The 13821-nt window shown below is 50.7% G+C and overlaps 1 protein-coding gene across 2 annotated transcripts in view; it reads left to right on the top strand.

Moving 5' to 3' along the window:
* Positions 1–1136: 1136 nt before the first annotated feature.
* The window catches only part of Tmprss6 (transmembrane serine protease 6), a 34791-nt gene continuing 22106 nt past the window's right edge, over positions 1137–13821 (top strand). The window contains exons 1-7 of one of the 2 annotated variants that reach the window (XM_029555103.1): positions 1137–1331; positions 2839–3058; positions 5758–5945; positions 8887–9020; positions 9861–9928; positions 10481–10659; positions 10875–10916. In XM_029555103.1, the coding sequence (XP_029410963.1) occupies positions 5759–5945; positions 8887–9020; positions 9861–9928; positions 10481–10659; positions 10875–10916 (610 nt within the window). In that variant the 5' untranslated portion in view covers positions 1137–1331; positions 2839–3058; position 5758. The remainder of the gene's footprint in view (positions 1332–2838; positions 3059–5757; positions 5946–8886; positions 9021–9860; positions 9929–10480; positions 10660–10874; positions 10917–13821) is intronic. The other variant, XM_008851321.3, reaches the window with a different exon arrangement.

The following is a 13821-nucleotide window of genomic DNA, read 5'->3' on the forward strand; positions in this document are numbered from 1 at the left end:
AAATCTTTCTTTCAGTCTCTGTCTCACACACACACACACACACACACACACACACACACACACACACACACACACACACACACACACTGACACACTGGGACTCACATGTCCACAGCACACTGGGCTTCAGGTGCATATACAACATTCTGGCTGAGGACTTGCACTGAATAAAGGTCAAATCCATTACTTGCACATTCTGCAGGAAACCTCCAGCCCATGTCACGTGGTTTGGTACACTCTTGGGTCAGACCCAAGAATTGTTCCATAGAATTCTAATAGGAGACTTAAGTTGCCTAGAAGGTACATTCAAATGCGATAAAGGCAAGTGAAATTCATTTTCATACATCTTCTCTGGCTCAAGACAGCAGCCATCCTACCGTTTCAATCTGCAATCGATATAAAAATGGTTAGCGGGGTCAGGCGTTGTAGCGCACACCTTTAATCCCAGCACTGGGGAGGCAGAGGCAGGTGGATCTCTGTGAGTTCAAGGCCAGCCTGGTCTACATAGTGAGTTCCAGGACAGCTGGAGCTACAGGGAGACCCTGTCTCAAAAAGACCAAAAAAAAAAAAAAATGATTAGCAAAATAATTGAGATACTTTGTCTGCACTGGATCTGGGAAACCTGGTGTGTCTTACCTGTGAGCCTTTCTTGGTTCATACTGGCTCTATTTCATGTTTGAGGGTCACATGTGGCCAGTGGCCACTGCCTTGGGCACCAGGGCTCTGTGGAATAAGATATTGATTCAGAGAATTCCCACCTCAGTGGAAGAGGGTGTCGGCTACCCGCCCCCCACCCCACACTTCTCCTATTCTAGCTCCAGAGGACCTGGTCTTCTCTCTCATGAACCAGTGTCTCCTCTGGTCTTATTGGTCAGGCACACAGAGTGATGTGAGCCCCCAATCCTCACCTGTATGGGCCTCTGCAAGATCTTCCCCCACTCATGCTCTTGGGGACCAGGGGTTGTAACCAGGCAGGAATGTCACCAGGCAACAGGCCCCGGGGGAGAGCTCAGGTCTCCTGCACCTGGCTGCCAGCCCCCTGGGTGCCCATGGGGTGGGGCGGAGCATGGTAAGGGCGGGCACTACCTGCCGCCAGCCTCCTGCCTGTTTACCTGTGGTCAGTCACAGCACTGCCCTGGACCCAGCAGGAGGCCCATGGAGCTCAGGGCCACAGGCCACAGGGGACAAGGGCCAGACACCCCAGCTATGGCTCCAAGCCATTGATCCAGCCTAGTCTGGCCAGCTGGGGGTGGGGAAACCTTGGCCTAGATAAACAGAGGCTGCGACTCCGGAGGCTGTGCAGGCCCAGCACCCACCTGCCACTCCTGAAGGTAAGCAGGGGCCTCTGGGATGGGGAGATCAGACCTACAAATGACCTGGTGACAGTGTCCCTTCTGAGAGCTAAACCTGGTTTCCTGGAGCTTGAGCCACCTATGTTGCTCTAAGGCTGGGCCTGCAGGGCCTTCTTGACCAGAGTGACCCAGAGAAGAGGCCGCTGGGTACACAGAGCAGCAGAGGGGGACATGTGGGAGGAGCAAGCATAGCTGGACATAAAGTGCAGGCTCTGAGGGGCTGCTTCCAGGAGTGGCCTGAGATCCGGGTGGGCAGGGACTGGGAAAGGCCCGGTTTATGGAGCTTGCACTTTATTCCTCCTTCCGCATTCAGCCATGCACCCTAGGCTTTCTGGGTTGCAAGACAGACCCAGAGCCCCACAATGCACTCATGCATGATCTACACACAAGACCCCCGACTCACAGACTGGAGCTGGTGTATGTGTGAGTGCTTGCATGTGTGCAGTGTGTGGAAAGCTTGTGTTGTGAACAGGTAGGTATGCATTCCTTAGCATGCCTCAGTTTACATATCTAGGGAGAGGTGAGTGAGTCTGTGTGTGTGGCAGAGGCTCCCAGCAGCCCCCTCCCCATACCCTATGCTCAGGCCCCCCCAGCTTTAGTGACTCACAGCAGGGCTTCCCTTCAGACACCAACACGTACCTCCTGTGCTCCTGGGTCAGAGTCCTGGCTCTGGCCCTTCTGCTCAGACCTGGTGGAGAGTTCCTCTCCCTGTACTTCAGTTTCCCCAGTCATTACAAAGGGACATTAAAACAAAAGTCAGGACTGCTAGAGGCGGAACAGGGCTTCTGGGCTCCCTCCTCAATGTGGCTTACATCACAACCCAATCCAAGGCTGGGGTAGGAGCTCCCACACTGTAGAACTGCCCCTGAGGTACCTAGTAGCCCCACCCCAGTGAACTCAGCCTGCAGTGGGTGGACAAGAAGCAGGTCAGACACTCCATCAGGGGAGAAGACTGTCCCTCCTTCTAAAGGGTCCATATCAGGGGTCAGAGAGCACACCCACTGGTGAATTGCACTGACAGGGGCTGCTGCTAAGCCTAGGGCACTCTGGGATAGTTGCTAGGAGGAGGTGCTATCTTAACTGAGCATAAAGTGGTCACATCAGAGCTGATGGGCTGGGAGGGAGACGAGCAGAAGAAGGGTAAGTTTGGGGGGGTGCTGGCTGGATGAGAACTCACAGGGCTTAGGACCCAACCAATGCCCTGCCCAGGACTGGCTAAGGACACTTGATCCGTAGAGTTTACTAGTTCCCTCGTGGTGAGGTTTACAACCAAGAGAAGAGCAACATCAAGAAGTAAGAAAGAGGTGGGGAGAGAAGAGGCGGCAAGCGGGTCAACCCCTTGTGCATGGACACCTTTGAGCTCGGTGGGAAGGAGCTGGGATCTTACATTCATTCATTGGACAACAACTGAAGGTCCACTCCATATCAGGCTCCACCCAGGAGCAAGGCGCATAGTGGTGACGGGGAAAAATCCGCTCTTGTGCAGCCATTGGAGAGACAGAAGCTTCAGGCCTATGGTACAATGCAAGTCCCAGAAATGCCACGAAGAAAAAATCAGTAAAGCAAGGAGTGGGCAGGGAAGGCCATCCTGAAAAAGTGACATTTGCATCAAGACTCGAAGGACATAGAGGTTTGGGCCATGAAGCAAATCGAAGAGAAAAGTTCCCCACAGAGGAGGAGATAGATGTCAGTCCAGCAAGGAACAGGTATGGCTGCAGCTGAGGGAGGAAGAGGACAGGAAGACGGGCAGGGCCCTTCAAGACAGCTCTAGGTGGCTGGAGCTATGTGTGGATTGTGAGCTGAGCACATGACGATGGCATCACCCTGGATGTCGTGTGGGAATTCGCTGACCAGAATGGTCATGACTGGCCATTACAGTGCTTTTCAGTCTGGCAATGTTAGATGAGACGGCCTGGATGATGGTGGGGTGAGGGACTGTGGCTTGTTTGAGCTGAGGAGATGCCAAGAAAGGTTTGGGAGAGTCAGGTAGAGTGGCACACACCCATCATCCCAGCACTCAGGAGATGGAGACAGGAAAGCTCGAAGCCAGCCTGGACTATATAGCAAGACCTTGTCCAAAAAAAAAAAATTAGAAGTTGGGTTTGGGACTGGGGGTAGTAGGAATGAAGAGCTTCAGCTTTTCTGATGGTCTGGACACTCAGGACAGAGAGCTAACCATCGTCTAATACGTCTAATAGTAAAAGACAGGAGTGATGTGGCCATCCTCATGGGTAGCACAAAATGGGGGTGGGGCATCGGTATCCACTATGAGGCCCCTGTGCTCGGCATAGGGTTCGGCTCTAATTGAGTGCTCTACCAAAATGGGGTGACGCAGTCAGTCACCGAATTGAGGGCTCTGAGGCAAGCTCAGCATCTGTTCCTGCTTTGACTTGCTCAAGCCCTGCTTCCCACAGGTGGTGAGGTGAGGAGAGAGCACTGTGCTTGGAGACCTGGCTGCCCCATCCCTCTGTCCTAGCACCCGTTGTTCCTTTGTGGGACAGTCCCACACTGGGCTCCCAGAGTGAACAAGGCCAAAGGCCCAGCCCATTTTTGCTTGCTTACTTGTTTATTTTGAGCTAGGATCCTACTATGTAGCCCAGGCTGGCTTAGAACAGGCAATCCTCCTGCCTCAAGGTCTTATCTTATTTTCTGAGACAGGGTCTCACTATGTAGCTCTGGCTAGATTGGATCTCTCTATATAAACCAGGCCAGCCTTGAAGTCACAGAGATCTGCCCACCTTTGCCTCCTGAGTGCTGGGATTAAAAGTGTGTGCCACCATGCCCAGCTGCCCTACCTGTTTAGAATATTTTATTATTTTTATTTTATGTGTATGTGTGTATTGCTTTCATGTAGGTAGGTGCACCTGTCGTGTCGTGCAATGCCTGAGGAAGTCAGAAGAGGCCATCAGATCCCCTGAAAATGAAGTTATGATGGTTGTTGGCCGCCATGTGTGTGCTGGAAATCGATCCTGGGTCCTTTGCAAGAGCAGTCAGTGCTCTTAACCACTGAGCCATTTCTCCAGTCCCCTCCCTACCTGTTTAAAATAATCTTTTTAGCCCGTGTGTGTGTGTGTGTGTGTGTGTGTGTGTGTGTGTGTGTGTGTACAGGTACACATGTACTGTGACACTTGTATGTGGATCAGAAGACAACCCTTGAATACTAGTCTTAGCCTTCTACCTTGTTCCAGACAAAAGTTTCTTGTTGTTCACCACTGTGTATGCCAGGCTAGCTGGCCAGGAGTTTCTGGGGATTTTCCTGTCTCTGCCCCCTATCTTGCTATAGGAACACTGAGGCTATCACATCTGGTTTTAATGTGGGTTCTGGGGATCCAAACTCGGGTCCTCATGCTTGTACAGCAAATGCCTAACCACTAGTCATCTCACCAGCCCTGACCTACCTCTTTAAAAGAGGTGTGTGTGTGTGTGTGTGTGTGTGTGTGTGTGTGTGTGTGCTATATAAGGTACAGATGGAATTTCATATGAGAAATAAATTTCTTTAATACCACTCATTGACTAATCTGTTTTTCCTCTAAGGTAGAGCCGCAGAAGGCATCGCGACATCCCATTGTTATTTGATCATAATTTGTTGATTACCAGCTCATTTACAGGAAAGGGCAGAATAAGGGAAAAACAGAGAGGCAGATACTCAGCTGTTGCTGTGTGACCTTGAGCAGGACGCTCAGCCTCTCTGTCCTGCCCCCTTTTTAAAAAATGTGTGTGGATCCCAGGGATCAAACACACTGGGGAAATGATGCTAGGCAGAGCTGGCCTGAGCTGTTCCCAGGATACTCTGGTCTCACACTTCTCATCTGTCCAATGGTGAAGAGCATCGAGAGGCATGTGGGCAGCACCCATGCAGAGTGGGCTGAGGAAGAATATATTGGTTCACAACCTGGGTGACCTGTGAATTAAATGAGGTGATATGTCTCCCCAGAGCATTAAGTGAACATAAACTTTTGTGCCCTTCCTTAGTTCCGGGGCATTTTGAGAGTGTGGGGAGAGCAAAGGCCAGTGCTTGCTGGCAGACAGGTCTGCATCCAGCACAGGACTGGTTCAGGGCATCTAGTGAGTGGGCTAGGTGCACTGGCTGTATGGGAATGCCATTGAATAGGACAGAAGGAAGGGAGGAAAAACATGCCCCATAGACATACCACAGCAGGAGTTGTGGAAGGCTGTGTCCATGGGTTCCCATTTGTTTGTGGGCACCACCTCAGGGCCCTGCCACTTGCCCTCTGGGGCACCTCCTCCAGGCCACCTCTGCTCCCTGTGAGCAGCCTTGCCAGTCACTGCTGACTGGGTCCCTGTCCTTCCATACAAAGGGTAGGGGCATGGCCTCACTTTTTGGTTCTCAGCAAGGCTCTCCTTTGCAGATACAAAGATATTTCCATTTCCCCTGTTCTACCAGGATGCCCACAGCTGAGACCCCCCAGGAGGCTGGTGGGCAGGGTGATGGAGGTGATGGTGAGGAAGCAGAGCCGGAGGGGATGTTCAAGAACAGCAAGAGAAAAGCCCGGGACTACCTCCGCTTCACACCACTGTGCCTGGCCTTGGCTGTGCTGGCTTCAGCTGGAGTCATGCTCTGGTATTTTCTAGGTAATTGAGAGGGTCCAACTGGAGTGGTACCTAGAAAGTGCTTGGGGTAGCTGTGGGAAGGACTGGCATGGCTGTGGGGTGCACAGCAAGATGGACCAGGATTCCGGGCCCTGCAGTGCTCAGCCACACTCCTTATGTGACTTTGTGCCACCTCCCGAGTCACCTTTCCCCATATCCCTCAAGACGTGCTGCTGCTCAACCTCTACCAAGTCTGATAGCTCAGGTCTGCTTCCTGTTTCCCTCAACCGGGTAGCATCCAGTTCTTGGGCCTTAATAAACCAAGGTGTATGAATGTTGTCATCCTTTACCTGTAGCCCTCCTGGGCTGTGCGTTAGGCTCAGAGCCAGCCTACTCTGCTGTGGGAGGCCCAGAGGCGCCCATGGGACTTGGTACCAATTAGTGCCTCTGCTCACTTGAGCCCCAGGTGCTCCTCTGGGGAAAGGACCACATCTCTGGGTCTCCAGGGCTCAGCATGGAGAATGAACAGGACCACTAGAGAGCAGCCAGCCTTGGGGGCCTCTTCTTTATCCCTGAATTTGGTCCTTTGTCTCTGATATGACTCTCAAGCAGTTCCCTGGAGCCCCAGGAGCAGCTGGTCATGCTCTGGGCCCAGAGTCACCTACTGCATTCATAACATGATGCTCCCAGCTCAGGTGGGAGCTGGCTCATCTCCAGCTCTTGATTATGGTAAGAAGTAGATCAAAATTAGTCTGTGCCTGTGAAAATGTTCTCCGTATGGTGTAGAAGACTTATTCACCTGTCTATCGATCCAAACATCATCTATCCATTCATTCATCCATTCATCCATAATCCTCCCATGCATTCGCCCATCCATCCACCCACCATCCACTTATCCATCTACACATCTTCCACCCATCTATCCATTCATATTCTACCCATACATGCAGTCATCCATCATCTATCCATCCTTTATCCACCCACTCACCCATCCATCCATCATCCATCCACTCATCTATGCATACGTCTTCTACCCACCTACCAACCATGCATCCATCTAACCATCCTACCATCCAACTATCCAACTATCCGTCCTTCATCCACCCGCTCATTCGCCTGTCTACCATCCATCCATCCATCCATCCATCCATCCATCCATCCATCCCCAAGTACCTCCTATGTATAGGAATTTGTGCTGGGCTCTGGAGATGGCCTTTGTCCTTGTGATTTCACCATAGTGTCAAATACAATCATAATACACCTGTCACTACAGAGGAGGCCGAGGGGTTAGGAAATTCCAGAAGGGACAGCCCAGCTTACTTGAATGATTGAGGCATCTCATTAAATAGTCCACACATGTTGGATAGAAGTCTTACTGGTTGCATCCCCCAGTAAAGTTTCAGCCTATGAACAGGTCCATCTGCTTGGAGCAGCACTAGAGAGACAGATCTGTCTATGCTAGCTCAGAGGGAACAGGAGGATGATATAGTGAAGATCTCCATGTGCGATCACCATGTCTCATAGTGACTCACAGATTCCGCTCAGAGCTGAGCAACACAGGCTGGGAATAGCCACTGCGTGCCTTTCACCACTGGCAGGAAGCCAATGCCCCAAATAGCACAGGCTGGAGGGAGGCATCATTAGGCTATCAGGTAATTAGTCTTCAGGGCTGGAGAGCCAGGCACTCACCTGCCAGTCATCTTTCTAACCCATCCTCCCATGGCTCAGGAGGGTTCTGCCTAGGCCTGAAGATCCAGAGGGGCAGGTAGGATAAGTGCTCTAGACCTGCCAGAATATGCCACCTAACCCCAAGGATTGAGGGTGGAGGAGGCCCCTGGGGAGCTGTTTGAATGGCTAGAAGATGGGTAAGAGGCAGGCCCTGCCCATCTTGGAGGGACGATGGCCAGCCCCAAGTGAAGGGCAGATGGCTGGGCAAGGACAATGTGAACCAGTGAAGGAGGTGCCTGGCTCCCTTGCTGCCCCATGGTGTTCGGCAGCTGGGCCCTTCTCCCTTGCTCACTCAGTTGGAAGTTCTTTCTTCCCACAGCTCCAGCCCACTTGGCTCCCCTTGCCTCCTGCTCCCTGAGAAAAGCCTTCAGAAAAGAGGCCCCCAGACAGTACACACCAGCCTCCCACTGCCTGCTCTAGCCCACCTTTCCTCAAGAGCTGTCTAAAATCAGACTCCTGTCCCACCCACCTTGCCACACAATGGGACCTCTTCTGTCCTCCATGTCCCTCTCCCAGCCTCTGCTGTCACTGCTACAAACTTCTGAAGATGGTATGCAGTACAAGGGACCTCCAGTGCATACCCTATTCCCCTGTGCTCTCTGGAGCTGGACTCCACCCTCCCCACAGCTCCTGCAGCCTTTGTGAAGGTCATTGCTGAGTCCTGGTCCATCGTCATCATATTTTGGCCAGGCTAGTGCCAAATCCAGTCAGGAAGAGCCATCTTCCCTGACTCTTTTCAGCTTCGTACTTGTGTCCATGTGCCCATCTCTGTGCTCCCTGCAGAGAAAGCTTCTCCCTTCTGTCTGTACTCACTTTGATCTCATCCTGTGCCCTTAAGTCGCCAATGTCCTTTATTCCTGATGACTCCTAAATTTGCATGTCCATCCCCGGTCTCCCCTTGGGCTGCATTCATCCCTGTCCTGCTCTTCCTATCTGTCCAAGGAGTCCCCTCAGATCCCATGTGTGCTGAGCACAGATTCCACTATTCCCTCCGTCCCCTCACCCCCTGCTGGTGTCCATGTCCATTTCTCCATTTACCCCTCTCCTAGTATACCCCTCACAGTGGGGCTTTGTGTGTATTGGGGATTCCTGTTTAACATGGTAGGGGGGAGTTGCAGAGAGATGTTGGTAACAGTGCTGGCTCGGAAGCACAAGACACCAGGGACATGCCAGGGTTGGGGTGGCAAGAGGAGGTACAGAGGCAAGAGGCTTTCTAGTGCGTTTTCTTGGTGACCCTCTATTCCTTTCCATACAGGATATAAGGCAGAGGTGACGGTTAGTCAGGTGTACTCTGGCAGCCTCCGGGTACTAAACCGCCACTTCTCCCAAGACCTGGCCCGCCGTGAGTCCAGTGCCTTCCGCAGCGAAACCACCAAAGCCCAGAAGATGGTAGGGAGGGATGAGAGGCTGGGAAGAGGAAACGGGTGAGAGGGCAAGGATGCGTGCCTTGTAGCATCCACCTATCAGTCAGGGACCACAGGAAGAGGTACTGCTGGAAAGGGCAGGATCGTGCACAGGGCCCAACACACTAGAAAAAGATGATGATTGTGCCTCTTGCCAGGAGTGGAGCATGATTTTAGGGAAGTTGGAGCTGTGCAGTTCACACTGCTGGGGTCCTGGGGTCCTGCCCCTTCTTTACAGTGCACTAGTCACTGCACTGGGGACAGTGGGCTGCCAGCCCTTCCCACTCTCGGCCAGGCACAGGACTGCTGCCTAGGAAGTAGAGGTCGGCGGCGGGGGGGAGTACTGGCAGCACCCCTAGGCCATGAGACCTAGAGCCCTGAATATTATGCACCCAGTATTTCTCTGTAGGGACAACTCTGAGGCTTTTCACACTGTGTCCCAGGGATCGGCTGCCGATGGAGCCTCCATTACCCTCAGCTGTTCCCTGCTCACTAACAGATAGCTCCCAGTCAGAGTGAGCTGCCTATTAGGTCATCAGGAGGAAGAGAGGGGACCCCAGAACTGAGTGGGGCTTTGCAGTGTGTGTGTGTGTGTGTGTGTGTGTGTGTGTGTGTGTGTGTGTATGGGGTAGGGTATGGCAAGGGGCAAAGGAACTGTGATGGTGGGGGTGCCTGGCTTGACCTTGTACCTATGACAGAAGCAAGCCCCCACCCAGAGTTCTTGTATCTGGCCAGGTTGGGCAAAGAACTAGAGGTGGAAAGAGGCGGGGGAAGTCTGTGCTCCTGCCCCCGTGGGGGTGACCAGCCTTGTCTTCCCTCCTCACAGCTCAGGGAGCTCATTGCCAGCACCCGCCTAGGTGCTTATTACAACTCCAGCGCCATCTACTCCTTTGGGTGAGTTGTCCCAACCAAATGGGCCCTAGGGAGAGCCTCAGGTCCAGGGACAGGAGGGGTCCTGTAGGCTTCTGACACAATGCCCTAGCGAGACCCTTTCCCAAAACACCAAGATAAATAAAGAACATAGGGAAACAGGCACAGAGGAGGAGCTCAACTTCCTGTGTGTGGTCTACCTTTCTTGAGCTATTGCCTACAGAATGGTGGTGTGTTGTGGCAGGGTTCACACCATGTAGTGACTGGGGCAGCCTAATGGCCTGGTACAAAGTAGGTGGGTCCAGGAGGGAGGTGCATTGGAAAGCACATGACCCAGGACCAGGCTTTGCTAGTCATATCTGGTTCTGCCATTTACCAAATGGTCTATGGTAGGCGATTGTCCTCCAGTGACTCAGTTTCTCCTCTTGTGTGTGGGAACAGGTAGATCAGCTCCCTGGCTTCTGAAAAGCAGTGTTGGGAACTTAGAAGTTCAGAGGGCTTGAGCCTCAGTGGTTTTCCTTGAGTGGCAGACTGGACAGGACGGGATTGCAGGTCCCCTCTCTTCTGTCTGCATAGGGAGGGACCCCTCACCTGCTTCTTCTGGTTCATCCTTGAAATCCCGGAGAACCGGCGCCCAACGCTGAGCCCTGAGATGGTGCGTGAGTTGCTGGCAGAGGAGTTGCTGTCCAACAGCTCGACTGTGGCTCCCTACAAAGCTGAGTACGAGGTGGACCCTGGAAGCCTGGTGATCCTGGGTCAGTGCTAGGAGGGAATTCTGGTGGTGCTGGACCGGCAGGGCTGGGGGAGGCCAACCCTGGGGCTGGGATGCTCAGGTGGCCCCTTGTGATCTTGGAGCTGGGATAGAGGGTGGGGGCGGGTGACATGGAGGTCTTCTTCCCCCTTTTAATTTTTATTGTATTTTACTTTGTTTTTGTCCTTGTTTATTTGTTTGTTCATTTCCTTTCGACAGAAGCCAGTGTGAGAGACATAGTCGTTCTGAACTCCACGCTGGGTACGCTGCTGTTTGCTTTCCTTGCTTTTCCTTTTGAGTTGGGGGTTTTCTAGTCTGGTCCTGTAGCTTTCATTGTTGGGGCAGGAAACAAGGGCCAGGTAAGGGCTCCAAGCAAGACCCAGGGATGTGGAGGGTATCACAGGGGCTAGGTGAGGAATCTGAGCAAAGCCTAGGATATGAGGCGTCATGGGAACTGGGTGAGGGTTCTGAGCAGTCTGAAGGATGTGGGGTGGGACAAGTGGTGTGCTTACATGGTTGTGTGTCTGCCCCTGCTGGGGAGCAGCAGTTTGGTCATATGAAACTACTTTTGCTCTCTGTCACTGAATTCAACCTGCCCACTAGCCATTTTTTCTGCTGAAGGCGGAAAATAGTCTTGCCAACCCACATTTGGTCCCTTGTCACTCTGGATTTAAACGTGGTCTTTGGGAGGAACAGCTCTGGTACATTCAAAAGCATTCCCTCCACCCTTCCCTTCCCATCCCTCCACAGCTATAGCTAGGTTAACTCGCCCTCCCTCCCTCTCTGGCTGCTGCCCCACTGCTGCAGTCACCTCGCTTTTCTCTCGCAGGCCCCACTGGCTTCTTGCTGATCACCCTGCTGCACTGTGTGCCTTGTATTCTGTGAACTGGTTCTTTCTAATATAGGGCTCAGAGCACAAGCCCCAGTGCTCAGATTTCTCTCCTGCATTAGCTGGAGTTCCTACCCAGAGCCAAAGTAGGGGTGAGTGTCCCAACTCCTCTCAGGGAAGAAGCAATTAAAATTCCGTTTCTGACCTTTCCTCCTATCCTTCTGGCTAGATGCTTCCTTCCTTCATGGGTGGTGCTGCTGTCAAAGCAATTTTCAAAAAGTTAAAGCCATGATTCTCATACAGGTATGCTGAGCTGGGGCCAAATACACGTACTTCATTAACAAAGGATCCTACTATATTAAGAAATCAAGATTGTCTAACTATATCTATCTATCTATCTATCTATCTATCTATCTATCTATCTATCTATCTATCTATCTATCTATCTATCTATCTATCTATCTATCTATCTATCTATCTATCTATCTATCTATCTATCTATCTATCTATCTATCTATCTATCTATCTATCTATCTATCTATCTAATCTATCTACTATCAATCATCTAGCTGTCTAGCTCTCTAACTATATCTAGCTATCTAGCTATCATCATCATCATCATCATCTACCATCCATATCTATATAATCTATGTAGTTATCATCCACCTATTTTCCATCTGTCTTATTATCTATACATATATGTGTATCTATATATCACCTATCTATGTATCTGTGTATCTATGTATCATTTGTCTATGTTTCTATCATCTATATCTAATCCATGTATCTGTACTGTGACATCTATCTATCTATCTATCTATCTATCTATCTATCTATCTATCTGTCTGTCTATCTATCTATCTATCTATCTATCTATCATCTATCTATCTATCAATCATTTCTCATCTACCTATTATCTATCCATCCATCCATCTTCTTTTACTGCCTATGCATCAATCCATTCATCCCTCTATCATTGGTGGAAAAGCATTACTCAAAGATACTGCCCAGCCAGATGTAAAGTAGCTGCTGTCCTACCAGACAGTAAAGCTTGGGGTGGACTTTCCTGTGAACCCACATCATTTGCAGCTTAGCAGTCTCTTAAGGGTTAGCCTGCAGCCCTTGAGAGCCTGTCCCCAGAAGTCACAGTGAGTCTTTGCCATCCCTCACTCCCTGAATCCTGTAGGGACTCACTGAATTCGGCTCAGGGACAGATGGGTGAGGCAGTCCACTTGGGCTCTGCACCAGCCAGCTTTGGAGGGTCTATGAGCTAACAACAATTTTCACATCTTTTTTAATGACAGGAAAATGTCTTGTGCAAATGTGTTTTCTTTGTGGTTCTAAAAGTTTCCACATAGCAGCCCCAATTTCGCCTCTTAGTTCAAAAAAACCTGTGACATTTCTAGCTGTCCCTTCTCTGCCTGACCTAGAGTGATGCCCCTCAGTTTATCTCCTTTGACACCATTAGAAGTTGCTGAGTGCTGGTGGCACACACCTTAAATCCCAGCACTTGGGAGGCAGAGGCAGGCTGATCTCTGTGAGATTAAGGCCAGCCTTGGAGTTCCAGGCCACCTGGGGCTACAGAGAGACCCTGTCTTAAAACAACAACAAAAATATTTAAAGGACTGGCAAAATGGCTCAGAAGTTAAGAGCCCTGACTGCTCTTGCAGGTTTGATTCCCAGTACCCACACAGCAGCTAACGTCTGTCCTCCACTTCAGTTCTAGGGAATCTGATGCCCTTTCTGGCTTCTGGATGCATTGCATGACACAGGTGTACTTACATACATACAGACAAAACACATGCACATGAAAGATAAATAAATATATACATAAATAAGAAGTTGCTGAGGACCTCCAAATAGCTCTTGTTTACATTGAAACTGAGATATTGAAAAGATATTTATTGACTCATTTAATATTAAAAATTATTAATTTACTTTTGAGACAGGACTTTTCTATGTAGCTCAGGCTAACCTTCAATTCACAATCCCCCGCTTAGTCTTCTGAGTGTTGGGATTACACCAGTGGGCCACCACACTTGGCTTTAATTAACTGATTAGCACCCTCCCCTCCTCTGCTTACAGGTCTACTTTGATTTTTTTTCTCTTTGGTCTTTTTGAGACAGTATCTATCTGTAGCCACAGCTGGGTTGGAACTCTCTATGTAGACCAGGCTGGCCTTGATCTCACAGATATCTACCTGCCTCTGCCTGTCAAGTGCTAGGGCTAATTAATTAATTGTTTTGAGACAGGATCTCACTATGTAGCCCTGTCTGGCCTGGAACTTGCTATGTAGATCAGGTTGGCCCTGAATTCACAGATATTCACCTGCCTCCT

The sequence above is a fragment of the Nannospalax galili genome, unplaced genomic scaffold (genome assembly GCF_000622305.1).
Source record: "Nannospalax galili isolate Female #2095 unplaced genomic scaffold, S.galili_v1.0 scaffold445, whole genome shotgun sequence".
Taxonomy (NCBI): domain Eukaryota; kingdom Metazoa; phylum Chordata; class Mammalia; order Rodentia; family Spalacidae; genus Nannospalax; species Nannospalax galili.